This window comes from Phycodurus eques, chromosome 14 (assembly GCF_024500275.1).
Source record: "Phycodurus eques isolate BA_2022a chromosome 14, UOR_Pequ_1.1, whole genome shotgun sequence".
Taxonomy (NCBI): Eukaryota; Metazoa; Chordata; class Actinopteri; order Syngnathiformes; family Syngnathidae; genus Phycodurus; species Phycodurus eques.
The window spans coordinates 12357992-12372105 of record NC_084538.1 but is presented as its reverse complement, the minus strand read 5'-3'; the positions used below and the strand labels follow the sequence as shown (position 1 = coordinate 12372105).

The 14114-nt window shown below is 40.5% G+C and overlaps 1 protein-coding gene across 1 annotated transcript in view; it reads left to right on the top strand.

Moving 5' to 3' along the window:
* The first annotated feature begins 6827 nt into the window (after positions 1 to 6827).
* The window catches only part of LOC133413043 (basal body-orientation factor 1-like), a 12938-nt gene continuing 5651 nt past the window's right edge, over positions 6828 to 14114 (top strand). The window contains exons 1-6 of the mRNA XM_061696924.1: positions 6828 to 6871; positions 6950 to 7199; positions 7262 to 7327; positions 12010 to 12153; positions 12235 to 12315; positions 13400 to 13470. Coding sequence (XP_061552908.1) covers positions 6828 to 6871; positions 6950 to 7199; positions 7262 to 7327; positions 12010 to 12153; positions 12235 to 12315; positions 13400 to 13470 — 656 coding nt within the window. The remainder of the gene's footprint in view (positions 6872 to 6949; positions 7200 to 7261; positions 7328 to 12009; positions 12154 to 12234; positions 12316 to 13399; positions 13471 to 14114) is intronic.

Sequence of the window (14114 nt, the reverse complement as noted above, 5' to 3'; positions counted from 1 at the left end):
GACTGAGGGAGCAAGTGAGCAGTCAAGGGTGATGGGAGGGCAGAGCTCATGCACAAGGGGACAGAGAATGCAGGAAGTCCACGGAGAGGACAATATGCGGGGTGGGGTGGGGCTTGGCATCAGCATTCCCCCATCATGCCATTCCCCTCCCAGGACACTCAACTCTGCAAAGCGCTGTTCCAACACTGTAATTTGAACTAAAAATATTGGACTCTCTTTCCTCCTTCCTTTTCTCTAAATACTGTGGCTACTTTTTTCAAGCCTGTGGTTGACCGCAGTGGTCGTTCGCCGCTATCAAAGCGTACATGTGCAGGACCTCTCAATGGTGTGTGCCCATGTCCCCTTATTTGACTGTGATCATGGCAATACTCACATGTATTGGAGAAATATATTTGGGTGCATCATTAATTTATTATACTCATTATAATCCCTAATGGGGAAATTCGACTCACACTTTGCTGTACATTCACAAAATAAAACTGTACCTCCTGAGATAGGAGTGTTAGGATCGGTGCCTTGCTCAAGCGCACATCAACAGTCATACCTTCAATATTAAATGAACTACAAAAAAAGCAGCATTCTATTAAATGTGAATGCACAACTGTAGTCATCATTTAAACATAATAAATGTGACCGGAATTTTACACCTGCAGTTTATGGTCAAAACATTTAGAGTCACATAGGTTGCAACATGTTCCATGAACACAAACTGGAAGTCACCTCCAAACCTCTATCTACTAAAAATATGATGTACAACCGCAACATCGTCTGACAGCGTCCCCATACATATCATTGAAATACAACATCTGCGCTGTGATTGTGGCTAACATGTAACACGATCACTCTCAGAAATTACAAGGATGAGAATATCTTTTCGCTACTCAGCTCTTTCCTGTCTGCGATCTGAATGATCTGCTCCGCATCACCGAACACAGTAAATGTCAGACCCTGCCAAGTCTTATTTGTCGTCTAGACAGTCATGTTTTCGATGATTGGGGGTTCTATGACAGCTCTTTCCGTGAACCTTCTTAGGGAGTTCCGCTTGGGAGAAACGAGTTTCTAAGTTATCCTGCTGATGAGGAACTCACAATGACTAATCGTGATCAAATTTAATGGGAAACTCACTTTTACTCTGATGACGTGTGACAACATGTAATTGGTCCTTCATAGACCATGATGTCATTGAGTTCAGTATAGTTTTTACATTGTACATTGAAACTTCTATGGTCGAACACAAATGGTTCTACGACACATGCATCCATCCATTTTCTATATTACGCATGTTCTCTTTAGGGTGAGCTATTATTACGGGGGGACATAGTACAGAAATTGACTTTTGTACGAGTCGTTCAGAATGTTGCCAAATTCTAACATCAAAATTGTGTCTGGTGACGTTCCGCCACAATGTTTGACAAGTGTAATTCATAAATGCTAACTCCAAGAGTGAAACTACAATAGACACGGTCTTTAAGTGGGTAGGCATGCATTTAAACGTTTGCATTCACTTTCTTAGACTCAGGCTCAACAGGGAGCCCCGCCCTAGCTCTGTCCCTATTCATCCTTGTAATGAAAGCTATTGGCCCCGCAGTAGAGGGGGTGGGGTGAGAAGGTGCTCATTTGGATGAGACAGGAACGCTCCCTCAAAACCGGCTGAAAAGTGAGCTATATATTCTTGATCCTTGAGTTACGACAAATTCAGACATCTGGGAACCATTTGTAATTGTGGAAAAATGCACAATATCGCTCCTTTAAATTTTGGAATTGGCACACAAGTATAAAAAGATGTTAAGAACTGTAAATGTAAAAAAACACCACATTTGATATGTGATTCTGCTTACTTCACCTAACTTTTCCTTTTCACTGTTCATGTTTTTCTCTTAACTCTTGTTGGGGCTGCTCCTTCCTTGGAATGGGTACCACCCAAAACACACACACACACACACAAACAGAAAAAGCAAAAAATGGTCAGTTAATCCAATGACGCTCATATCTATGATGGCAGTCCATATCTGGGAATAAGTGTTGCAAAAAAAGACAAAGAAAAAGCAAACTGCATGTCCACTTATGCCTGTGATGCTCACTGAGATGGGGGCTCACCAGATACATTCAGGTCTCGTGTGGTGTCATGCGTGATGACAGTTCAAACTCCACTTTTTGCAACTTTAAAGGCTTTTTTTTCTTGAAAATTGTACTTCTGGGGTATTTGTGGTTCCACTGCACTGCAAAGGGACAGACAAACAAAAACATAAATGCTTTGCACATAGATAGATGGCTTTTGCATTATCCTGCAAAAAGGCAGACAAGCCAAAGTTGTCAAAAACATGACTTGCTTTGTTGAAATATGTCTGAATCCTTCACAAATATTCAGGCATATACTTCAAGGATGAATGAATGATGAATACTATAAATTTGTTGGGATAGCGGCGATCCACTTAAGGACAATTGAGGGGGGCAGCCCTGAATCATAGGCTGCTCTAACGGCACACACCAACACTAGTATTTCAATTATAAAGTCATGTAATAGAGCTGCCCTTCCAAGTAAAATGTCATGAGGGCAGATTTACACCAGTAATTTTAGAAATGTGCCACTACGTGCTGTAATTCATGTTCGGATGCCCTGTAAAAGTGCACCACTATGGCATGACGCAGCATATTACCAACAGCGTTTTAGAGCAGAAGTAGTTTCAATACCAGGGTTGGTATTTTGCTTCAAGTTAAGTGAAACCGTAAAGCAAAAGAAGGGACCACAACTTTGTAATCTACACAGTGCAATATATCATTAATATGCTTCAAGGTTGGCCTCAGGAATGCCATGTTTGTGGGTGTCCTACCCCTTAAGGTCCACTGAAGAGGCCCAAACCTTGTCATTACAATTCCAATGATAATGACAGATTTGAAATGTTCAGGGTTATTTCAGTTTTCTCTCCTCACTGTCATAGTAATTACCTTTAAATTTAGTCTTCAAACTCTGTTCACCATGCTAGAGCACTGAACAACCATATATGATCCACTTAACTGTAGCTACGCCCAACGCTTTTTGCAATATCTAGTGTACAGTACGGTTTGATGAACAGCCGATGGGTGATGTGACATTTAACAATCTCTGAATTCGATGGCACGGTGAATGCAGCATCTTAGAATTACGAGCTGCGCCTTTTGTTTCAATAAACACAACTACAATCCTGTAGTGCAATGTTTCCCAACCTTTATTGAGCTAAGGCACCCATTTTACATTCATAAAATGTCACACAGCACACAGCACACCAAAAGGTATGACTGTTGAAATGATGATGCTCTCATCTTTCTCATCTGTGCCTGGATAATTCAACACAAAGATGTCAGGAAGCCATGAATTATTCTGCTGTATGAATGGCAACAGGTGGATACACGTTTATTGAACCTTGTACCATCTAATGGAAGAGCATTTTCATTGTTCTTCCTGGCACTATATATAACTGGTACAGATGGATGAATAAAGGTATATTTGTAATAAGTAAATAATAATTTTCAAACAAATTAATGGAAATTGGATCATTTCCCACGGCATGCCTGATCTCTCACAGCACACTAGTAAACTGCTGAACAGGTTGGAAACGTGGGTAGGACTAAATGGAACAATCCTTAAATGGTTCAGGTCCTACCTGGAGGAAAGGAGTTATTTTGTAACCATTGGAAGTGTTCAATCTCATTGAATAGCAATGACCTATGGGGTCCTTCAAGGGTTAGTTCTTGGACCCCTCCTGTTTAGCCTGTATATACTACACTTGGGTCAAATTCTTAAGAACTTTAATTTTGACTATCATAGCTATACAGATGACACACAGTTATATCTAGCAGTGTCTCCAGATGACTACAGTTCAATTGAGGTGTTGTGTCACTGTCTAAAACAGATAAATATCTGGATGAGCCAAAATCTTCTTCAATTAAACCACAACAAAACTGAGATAATTGTTTTGGGCAATAAAGAAAAGAGGATTGCTGTTAGTAAATACCTGGAGTCACTCTCTTTAAAAGCCAAAGATCAAGTCAGAAACCTTGGTGTTCTGATAGATTCCGACCTGATTTTCAACACTCATATCAAATCAATTACTAAGACTGCCTTCTACCATATGAAGAACATATCCAGAGTGAAGGCTTGCATGTGTCAAGCAGACCAAGAGAAGCTCATCCATGCTTTTATCTCAAGTAGACTTGAATATTGTCATGGTCTTTTGAATGGATTCCCCCCCCCCACCCCCACCCCCCAAAAGAGCATTAAACAGCTGAAGCTCATTCAGAATGCTGCGGCTCAGGTTCTGACCAGAACAAAGAGGTCAGAACATACTACTCCAATTCTAAAGTCTCTACACTGGCTCCCTGTCAGCTTTAGAATAGATTTTAAAGTTCTGGTACTGGCCTATAAATCACTCAGTGGTTTACGTCTTGAATACATGAAAGAAATGCTAATGGGATATCAACCCAGTAGGGCTCTGATATCGATAGACTCAGGTCAAATAGTGGAGCACAGAGCAGCATTTAGCTATTATGGAATAAGTTGCCAACAGAAGTGACCTCAGCCCCATGTTTTTAAGTCCAGGTTAAAAACTCTTCTTTTTTCCCATGCTTTCTAGAGCATTTCCACTTTTATTTATTGCACTCTATGCTGTTTTAATTGTATTTTCATTTTATTTTATTTTGTTCTCTTTGTTTTAAATGTTTATAAGCTGTTTTTTTCTCTGTTTTCAAATGCTTTTAATTCATGTAAAGCACATTGAGTTACCTTGTGTATGAAATGCGTTTTATAAATAAATTTGCTTTGTTTTTGCTTTAGTATGCCACGCTAACCTGGTTGGCAATCACTGGTGTAGTGTTCTTAGTGGCAAGAGAACATAATAATGGGATGGTCAGCGGAAATTGTTTTCTGACACGGACAGTGGTAATGATAGGGCTCATTTGGAGGAATTTGTGCAAAAAACATCTATAGAATTGACATCAGTTATTAAAAATGGCTACCCAATACAGTGTAAATGACAGTTGTTTCTTTGAAAATTCTCAAATGTAAATGTAAACTCTTACATAAAACATTACTTGTAGAGTTAAATAAGGTTTCATAATGGTGACAGTTCAATTGCCTCTGAAATAATTCCATTTTTATTCCATCCGTTCAATTTCTATAGCCCTTGTCCTCATTGGGGTCATGAGTGAGTCAGGGGCTATCCCAGCTGACTTTGGGTGAGAGGCGGGGTACACACTGGACGTTACATATAGACAAACAACCATTCACACTCTCATTCGTACCTATCAACAACTTAGAGTCTTCAGCGAACCTAACGTGCATGTTTTTGGACTGAGAAAGGACGCCATAGTACCCAGAGAAGAAGATGCAAACTGCAGACAGGAAGGTTTGGAGCAAGCGGAACCCCCGAATCGCAGAACTGAGAGGCGGACGTTTTAATCACTAGGTCACCGTGGTGTCCTAAATTTGTATCGTTTCTGAAAAAGTGTTTTGAAATATGACCAGGAATACATTATGTCCCGCCTAATAACTTCCGCTGTGGTTGAAAATGTTCTTTGTTGTGGTATTTAGCATTTACAGTTAAGGTAGTTAATTTAAGATATTTGTCATGCAAAAGAATGAGTCATTTGGGTTTGGTAAATCTTTTTAAAGAATGTTTTGATGATTCAATGTTGTCTTTATGTAGTTCAACTTGTGCAAATTCCACATCCACACACATTGTCTGCACTTTTCGATGGATTTGTTCTGCTGAAGAAATAACTGCGTTGACAATGTGGCGTGAGGAAACCATCTAACCTCACTGGATTCCCAGATGCATCACTATAAAATGCCTCTCTGACAAATACACACCAACTTCTGTATCCAATGTGCATGCCTCACATAGGACAGCTTTCCCAGGATCCCAGTGGTGGGAAGTACGACGTGCAGTACAAAGACTTAGCAACTATAATTAAGCACATTTTTCAGATATCTGTACTTTACAGAGTAGGCTATTTACTTTTCTGATGACTTTTTATTTGTACTTACAACATTTGAACACATGGATTACAACGCAACGTAAAAAAGATGTATAGTAAATAGAGAGAGGTAAAGTTAGCTACTGCCGAGATTTTGATTGCTTGAATGATCGATTGACTGATTAATTCAGCTCTTGGGCACTTACAGGATGAAGTGGAAAGAACAGGAATAGCAGTGACATGAAGGATGTAAACCAGGGAGCATTAACAACAACGACACAATAGATGAAGATGCAAGATTTTCCTCATACATGACATTATTTAAGAGAATTGTTTGATTTTGTTAGCTCCAAGAATGATTCCTGGAGAATGGTTTACACATCCAGACGGTGCGTTTTCTTTCTGTCATTATCATTGGCCAGTTTAGCATTTTTTCTTAGTCAGTTCACAATATTAGCAAAGCTATTGGAACTTATTTTGATAGCACAAAAAGCCTGAGCCATCCAGCTTTCTGTTTCAAAAAACAAAAAAAAGTGTTTTTGATGTGCCAACTATCAAAATTGTGGATTAGTACAAATTAATTACTTTTGTACTTCTGAAGTTCATTTCATAGTTTTTACTTCAGAAGTACTAATTTTCCTTTTACCAGAGTCATGTTTTACACCAGTAGCTGTACCTCTACTAAAGTACAGAGTGTGATTACCACTTCTGCAGGATACTGTAGCAGAGAAATGTGAGCCTTCTATGACCGGCAGCATCCCCATGGCAATAACACTACACAACTGGTTAGAGCAGGTTGCACAGGAGATGCTGTCACCACCATTAGCGTACCTGTAGTAGTATTACCTGCCACTTCACATTTGAAGATGAATAAAATGCACAGGAAGAAAGTCATCAAAGTGAAAAAGACAAAAACCAGGTGAGTGCACACATTTGTTCTAATTTGAGCCAGTGTCACGACAGAGCTTCACCTCTGCTTACTGCATTAATTCAGGAGAGGAAAGAAGAGTGGAAAACGGGAGCCCAAAACAGACAAACAATTTGCCTTGGATCAGGCCAAAGCTAATATTGCCCTCTGGGAGCTAAAGCTACGGCTAAGTGAGGAGACTCTCGCGGAATATCGCGAGAGCTGCGGCCAGCTGGCGCGCGCCAATGACCAACTCAGCAACAAGTTGGCACACATGGAGCGGGAAATCCTGGACGCCACCGCCCACTGGCAGAGGCAGGATGCCGCTAAAAATGACAAGGTATGTAACCCAAGTCCATTAACTCGTGGTTTATAATATTTTAACGTGTCTGTTGCTCATAGGTTAATGTGCTTCACGACATGCTCAAAAGTCAAGAGGGGCTAGCTCTTGAGCAGCAGAACAAACTGGTGAGTGCCAGTGTTGCCAACTATTTCCTGGGGATGTTGCTAAAAGTTGTTAAACAACATTGCCATTGTGTGATGATGTCATCACGTAATTACGTCAACCTTATTGCTGAGATTACACAGTGAAATGACTCAAATTGACAGGCCATCTCACGCCTGTGTGTGTGTCTACAGTATACACTATTAGATTGGTTTTAACTGTTTGCTGAACTATACGTCACCAACCAACAACTTTTGCAGCTAGGCAGACAGGCACTGTGTTTTTCTGTGTGTGATGGAGAACAAATCTGCATCATTTAGACGGGGAAAAAGTTTGCATTTGGCATGTTTCAAAAGTTGCTACACTGCAATGACTGTGAAAACAAACAAGAAATTATATACATGTATTTATTTTAGCAAAATGATCTGGCAATAGAATAGAAAAAAAATCATTTGATAAGATTTCTTAAAATAATTCATTTTAAGCAAAAATATGTGCCTTTTTAAACATCACTTTTCAAAAAGTGATAAAAGTTTGCACTCAAATTTTAAAAGTAGCTTCACTTTTTTTAAGTGCTTTTTGGGAAAATAGTTGGTAGGTTAGGCTGAAAAGTTGCTAAATTTAGCAACAAAAGTACTAAGTTGGCATCAGTGGTGAGTGCATGATAACAACAGCCACAATGAAATAGACTACAACTGCTGCGTTCTTACCAGTCGTAAATCAACTTTGTAGGCTAGCTAAGCAACTCCAACTGAAACCCTGGTATACAATGTGTTATTGTGTTGACATTTATTGTGTAAAACAAAGCAGCCACAAAACTAAAGCAAACACACTGTCCCCCTAGGGGATTCATGTTTATTTTCAACTTTTTGTGTTCAAGTATAATTTTAAAGGGCCTGGTGAGAAAAGGACAGTGACAAGCATGATTACCACACCTCAAATGTCACTCATATGCAGCGTTGGGCTAGCAAGGCATTCTCTCTGGGCCTAAACACTACATTTACAACCTAAACTATCAGATTTGTTCCATGAAATTGTATTAATTTACCTCCAATAGGCTATTCACTTCATTTCATGGCTTTTCTCTTGGCTGCCCTGCTTCCAGTATTGCATGTAAATGTTCGATTTTATTTTTTTTTCTTCTCAATCTAATCTGCCCATAACCTCATCAGTAGTGCTGGCTGATGTAACTTAAACTGTATTAGCAATGAAACTGTTTCTTAACCAATCAGATTTCTAATTCGTCTTCACAAGACCAACGAGCTGGCCCTCGATGATGTCAATATTTTTCTTTCCTCTGGTTGGTCAGAGTTAAACTTGTTACAGCCAAGTTTGACTAGCAAAACACATCTGTAGCCATCTTCACACATTAATATGTACAGTTAATACCCAGCATCAGGTGAGTGTGTATTTTATTTGCATTGCTTATGTTTTTGTTAATTCATTAGCTATTAATTCTGAACTGCTCCAGATCATGCATGTAGCACAGTTGTGTGCTATTACATATATTGCAATTTTGTATAATAATGATGGTTTCTATAACTGTGACCTGATAGCCATTGCTCATACTACTCTTCAACTCTTCTTTGAAGTTACATTACATGCACCAATTAGACTCATTTTACATGTCGTCGCTGACTTTTACGATAGTTAAGAATGAGCAATCAGACAGACTTGACAAAATTTCAAGCAGCTTTATAAGACAACCAAGCAACATCGGCCTCCATCTGTTTGCCATCTTACAGCCCTTACTTAATGCTAATAAAATGGCAGAGGAAAATGAGGCACAGACTGGAATCATCTCCATTTTATACATGCATGCAACTGTCACATATTTCAGAAAATTAAATGTCATGCGGTCGACTCCAAAGACGCTGCTTAAATGCATTTTTGGGCAATAAAATTATTCCCCATCAAAAATAGGCATCTGTCTGAGGGCTTAGACAGCATGAATCTGGAATTTTGATAGATTCAACCAAACAATTACACTATAAAGAAAGATGGTAGCTACAAATGTAGCTACCACATAGTTTGTGGAATACTCACATGTAATTTTGCCTTGTTTTTTTAAGATAGCAGTCCATATTTTAGTGTAGATTGATGCCCTAATGCAGGCAAAAGCTTCATAACTCTGTGAAGAAGAACAATTTGGCCCAATGATGTAATCAAATGGGTGATAACCTCTCATTTAGTCACCATGTACATGTTTGTGGGTGTGTGTTTTGCCAGTCTCTTGTGATTTTGGTCACTTTGTCACATATTTCTTACACAGTGCTGGTTTCTCTGGTGGCATCTTGAGGTATTTTGTTTAACTGATATGACCGTAAAGGTAGCTTGCAGTTTAAAATAAATAAATAAATACATAAATAAAAATAAAAACTTTTTGTCATATGTCAAAACTGTCTGTATTCTATATTCTACTGTCAGAAGAATGTTTTTAAAATGATCTCCCTCACTGGCCCCATTTTATTTTATTTTATTTTTATTGGACAACTGGTCACGCTGCCACATGAATAGCCAATCAGAGACTATAGAGACAGGAAGCGCAACCGTATAGTGTCTCAATCATTTGCACGTGCCCACCATGCACACCGAATCTTTATTCATTAAATAGTGGAATGTGTTAAGAACACAATAACATAAGAACGACTAATGGGAATCAAAATCCTCATCCCATGGAGGTCTGGATACTCAAAATGAAAGTGGAAAATCAGATTAAAGGTTGACCCAACTTCTGTGGCAATCCCTCAAGACAAGTCAAAATGAGCCTCTGTAATGTGTGCGCCCTCTATGTACATGTATACGCTCCCTACAACATCTGGGCATGCTCCTAATGAGATGACGGATGGTCGCCTGAGGGATCGCCTCCCAGACCTGCATCAGAGCATCAGTCAACTCCTGAACAGTCTGTAATGCGACATGCCGTTGGTGGAGGGAACGAGACATGATGTCCCAGATGTGGTCAATGGGATTGAGATCTGGGGAACGGGCAGGCCAGTCCATAATGATCAATGCCTTCATCATGCAAGAACTGCTGACACTCCAGCAACCTGAGGCCTAGCATTGTCATGCATCAGAAGGAACCCGGGGCCCACTGCACCAGCATAGTCTTACAATGGGTCTGAGGATCTCATCCCGGTGCCTAATGGCAGTCAGGTACCTCTGGCTAACACATGGAGGGCTGTGCGGCCTTCCACAGAAAGGCCTCCCTCGACCATCACTGACCCACCACCAAACCGCTGGAGGATGTTGCAGGCACGTGTGCTCAATGTTATTCTGCTCTCATCCGAGAAGACCACAGGGCGCCAACGGCGAATCTACCAATCTCTCTTTTCTTTGGCAAATGCCTGCACGGTGCTGGACTGCACGGTGTTGGGCTGTAAGCACAGACCCCACTTGTGGATGTCAGGCCCTCATAGCACCGTCATGGACCGTTTGACTAGAAACAAGGAGATTAGTGCTCTGCTGGTCGTCATATTGTAGGCCTCTGGCTGTGCTCCTTCTGTTCTTCTTTGCACAAAGGAGCAGATAGCGGTCCTGCTGCTGGGTTATTGTGCTCTTTTGGCCCCCTCCACATCTCCTGCTGGACTGGCCTGCCTCCTGGTATCTCCTCCATACTCTCGACCTTCTTGGCACAGCACACATTGAGGTGCCATCCCTGATTAACTGCACTACCCGAGCAACTTCTGTGGGATTTAGACAGCGCCTCTAGTGGTGAGAGTGCTGGTGAAATGCAAAAGTGACCCCCCAAAAAAAAAAAAAAAACCAGCAAGAAAGGATGAGGACAGGTCTGTGGTCACTACCTGCAAAACCATTCATTTATATAGTGGTCTTGCTAATTGCCTCTCATTTCCACCTGTTGCCTCTTCCATTTGCACAACAGCCGGTGAAATTTTTTCACAATCACTGTTGCTTCCAAACAGGACAGGCTGATCTCCCAGAAGTGTGGTTGATTTGGAGTCACATTCCGTTAAAGTTTTCCCTTTAGTTTCTAATCCCTTTAGATTATTTAACTCTGGTCAGCAACAAAAGTTAAAAAGAACAAATTGGACAGTTCAAGACAAATCAAGGGTTAACATATAAAACGGTGGTGTCCTGTACACGGACGGCTACATGGTTGAGCTTGTTAAACCACCACGTACATCACATCACCGTTGTCACCGGGTCATCAGTTAAACTGATCCCCTTGCTTATATTTTTAATTGATTGTACATCCCAAAAAATACAACCCGTAACGCTTTGTGTTTGGCAGTATTCCAACACGAATAAGTCATGCTAGCAATGTAGCAGCCTTGGCGTGCTGTGCATGGTAACGTTGCACGATCAACGTGCACTCTGAGGCATCCAGGCCAGCGCGACGCACCGGTCCCTTCCTCCAGGCCAATTCCAGCAGGCCGTTGGCGCACTCGCGGCAGACCGAACTGCACTCTGAGGCAAAGTTTAGTAAGCTGGGGGTGTTTCTTTGGGCAGAGACGTGAGGGGGCGGGGCAGGGAGTGAAGTGAGGCTAAATTCAAATCTTGCTAGCAATTTGAAAACTGCATAATTCACCTTTAGGTTGGCACCCTCCTAACACGGTGGGATCTGGGACTCAAATCTTTTTGCCCAACTTCTCCCATTCATAGAAAGGTTTATTTTGTCGATGGGCAGATAGTTGGTTATAATTTAGACACATTCACCTGAAAATGTGTCAAATACTTTCAACAGGTTGAACATTACACGCTTGAAATCAATGAGATGAAGGAGGTGTTCAGAAAGCGAGCCGGTGAGTTTGAGATGATACAGGATGGAATAAGGAAGATTGAGGCGTTCCAGACGAGGAAAGCTCAGATGGAGCAAGAGCTCAGGGATGTGCGTGACAAATTATTTTTTTGTTTTTAATTTTCTCATTTCTTATGGCTTTAACACATAAGCATGATAAATACATTACAGATCAGAAAAAGCATGGAACTAGCTGAGGAGGAGAACAGGGAAAACCGCAACAAGATGGAGTACAGATTCTTCAAAGAAAAGGTACCTTGTCAGTAGGTATAAGACGGTTTCACTGTAAAATTGTGATTACATTTTACAGTGTTACTGTTTCAAATTTGAATTATCGTTAATAGTGTATTGAGTGTAATATGTTGTTAGTGCTACCAACTCTAGCGACCATTTCAAAAAAGCAACTAGCAAACAAATCAGATTTTTTTCTGGAGACCTCTGAAGACTCAGACTCCTTCCAGTCAGAGTGAGAAATGTTCACCCCTCCACCTCCAGACTCCAAGTTGAGTGTGTGCCCAAAAACCATATAAAAGGTGAATCCACAAAGAAAACCACTACCGTTGTAGCCACATATTCCTGCAGTAGAGAGAAACTGGGGGTATTGGCCTTGAAGTACCTGTACAAATATTCCTGCCTTCAGCCCTTGAATGGCAGACGGAGCTTGATCTGAAACGTCAAGCAGGAAAGATTAACAACTGGATAAAAGTGCTTGAGTTGACAAAAAAAAATTTTTTTAAAGGTTGAATATAGCCAGTTTAAATGAGTTAGAAGCCTTGTGAATATTGGCAGCTCAAAATGCCACTTAAAATATTGCTACGATGCTTGTACTGAGTTAAAATTGGCAATAGACTATGTAATAGCCTGATGGAAAATAAATATTATATTTATCGACCTTAATCTATTTTTATTTAAAAACACTGTTTGTTCGGTCAAATAGTCATATTTTTTTTTTACGTGGTTTTACTTTACCTACTTAATAGAGTCCCGCCACGATCAAATACACCATTCTGTTCTTAGTCATTCCATGGGGTCTTGCTTGTGTGCACATTTATCTTGGTTACTTTTGTTTACAACTTGTTATGTCAAAAAAGTACATAGGGTTGCTGATTTTATTGTATTAAAAAACAAACATGTCCCAATGCTTTCAGGCCATATGTGTGATATTTTGTTGACATTACTTTTAGTAATATTGTTATAATAATGATAATTTGAATAATTTTGGTCATGATAATTGTGTATGAAATTTTCATGCCGTTTCATCACTGTCACGAAATTTCTAAAGACAAAAACGATCCAGGTACTAATTGGAGGTGTTAAAGCGTAAACTTCCTTGCAGGCTGAACTGGAGAGGGAAGCTGAGCAAATGATAGCACAGGTGGAGGAGCAAGCCCACCATGAAGCTGTTTTGTAAGTCTGCTCACTGATGTCCTAATTTTAATCTTTACTGCATTTTCAACAACTATTTGGTCTTGAGTATATAATTTAAAATTTATTGCTGTTTCTGAGCCGCACTGGTCGCTCATGTGCATGATAGTGGACCAAGCCAACAATCACATTCCAGAAAGGCCTTCAGGGAGGAAAGTGTGAGGCCCAGTTTGGTCACTAAGCTTACACTTGACCCTATCTTTACATATTATACTATAGAATGTTTAGTAGGACTGGTTATTATAATCCCTTAAATTATCATCACATCAGCTGGGTGGGTTGGAGATGTTATCTTGGGTGCGGTTGGGTCGGGTGATGACCACTTGGTGCCACCGATGCGAAATATCATCAGTTGTGCACCCCTGTCTCATTGAGTGTTCGGCCTTTTCTCACAAGACACCCTCATCTGAGGTTGGCCCACCACGGACCTGGGTGTGTGTCACCAGTAACTGCTTCTCTCGGAGACACTAGCATTCTCTTTGATGACCTTCCTTTGGTCCTGCCCTCTGATTCCTACTTCCTTAACTAGTCTTGCAGTGGAACTAGCTACAAAGTCCCTGTAGCCAACTTCCATTGGACATCCAACTGTCCAGCCCTGGTTCTCAGCCTTTTCCTTTCAAATGCCT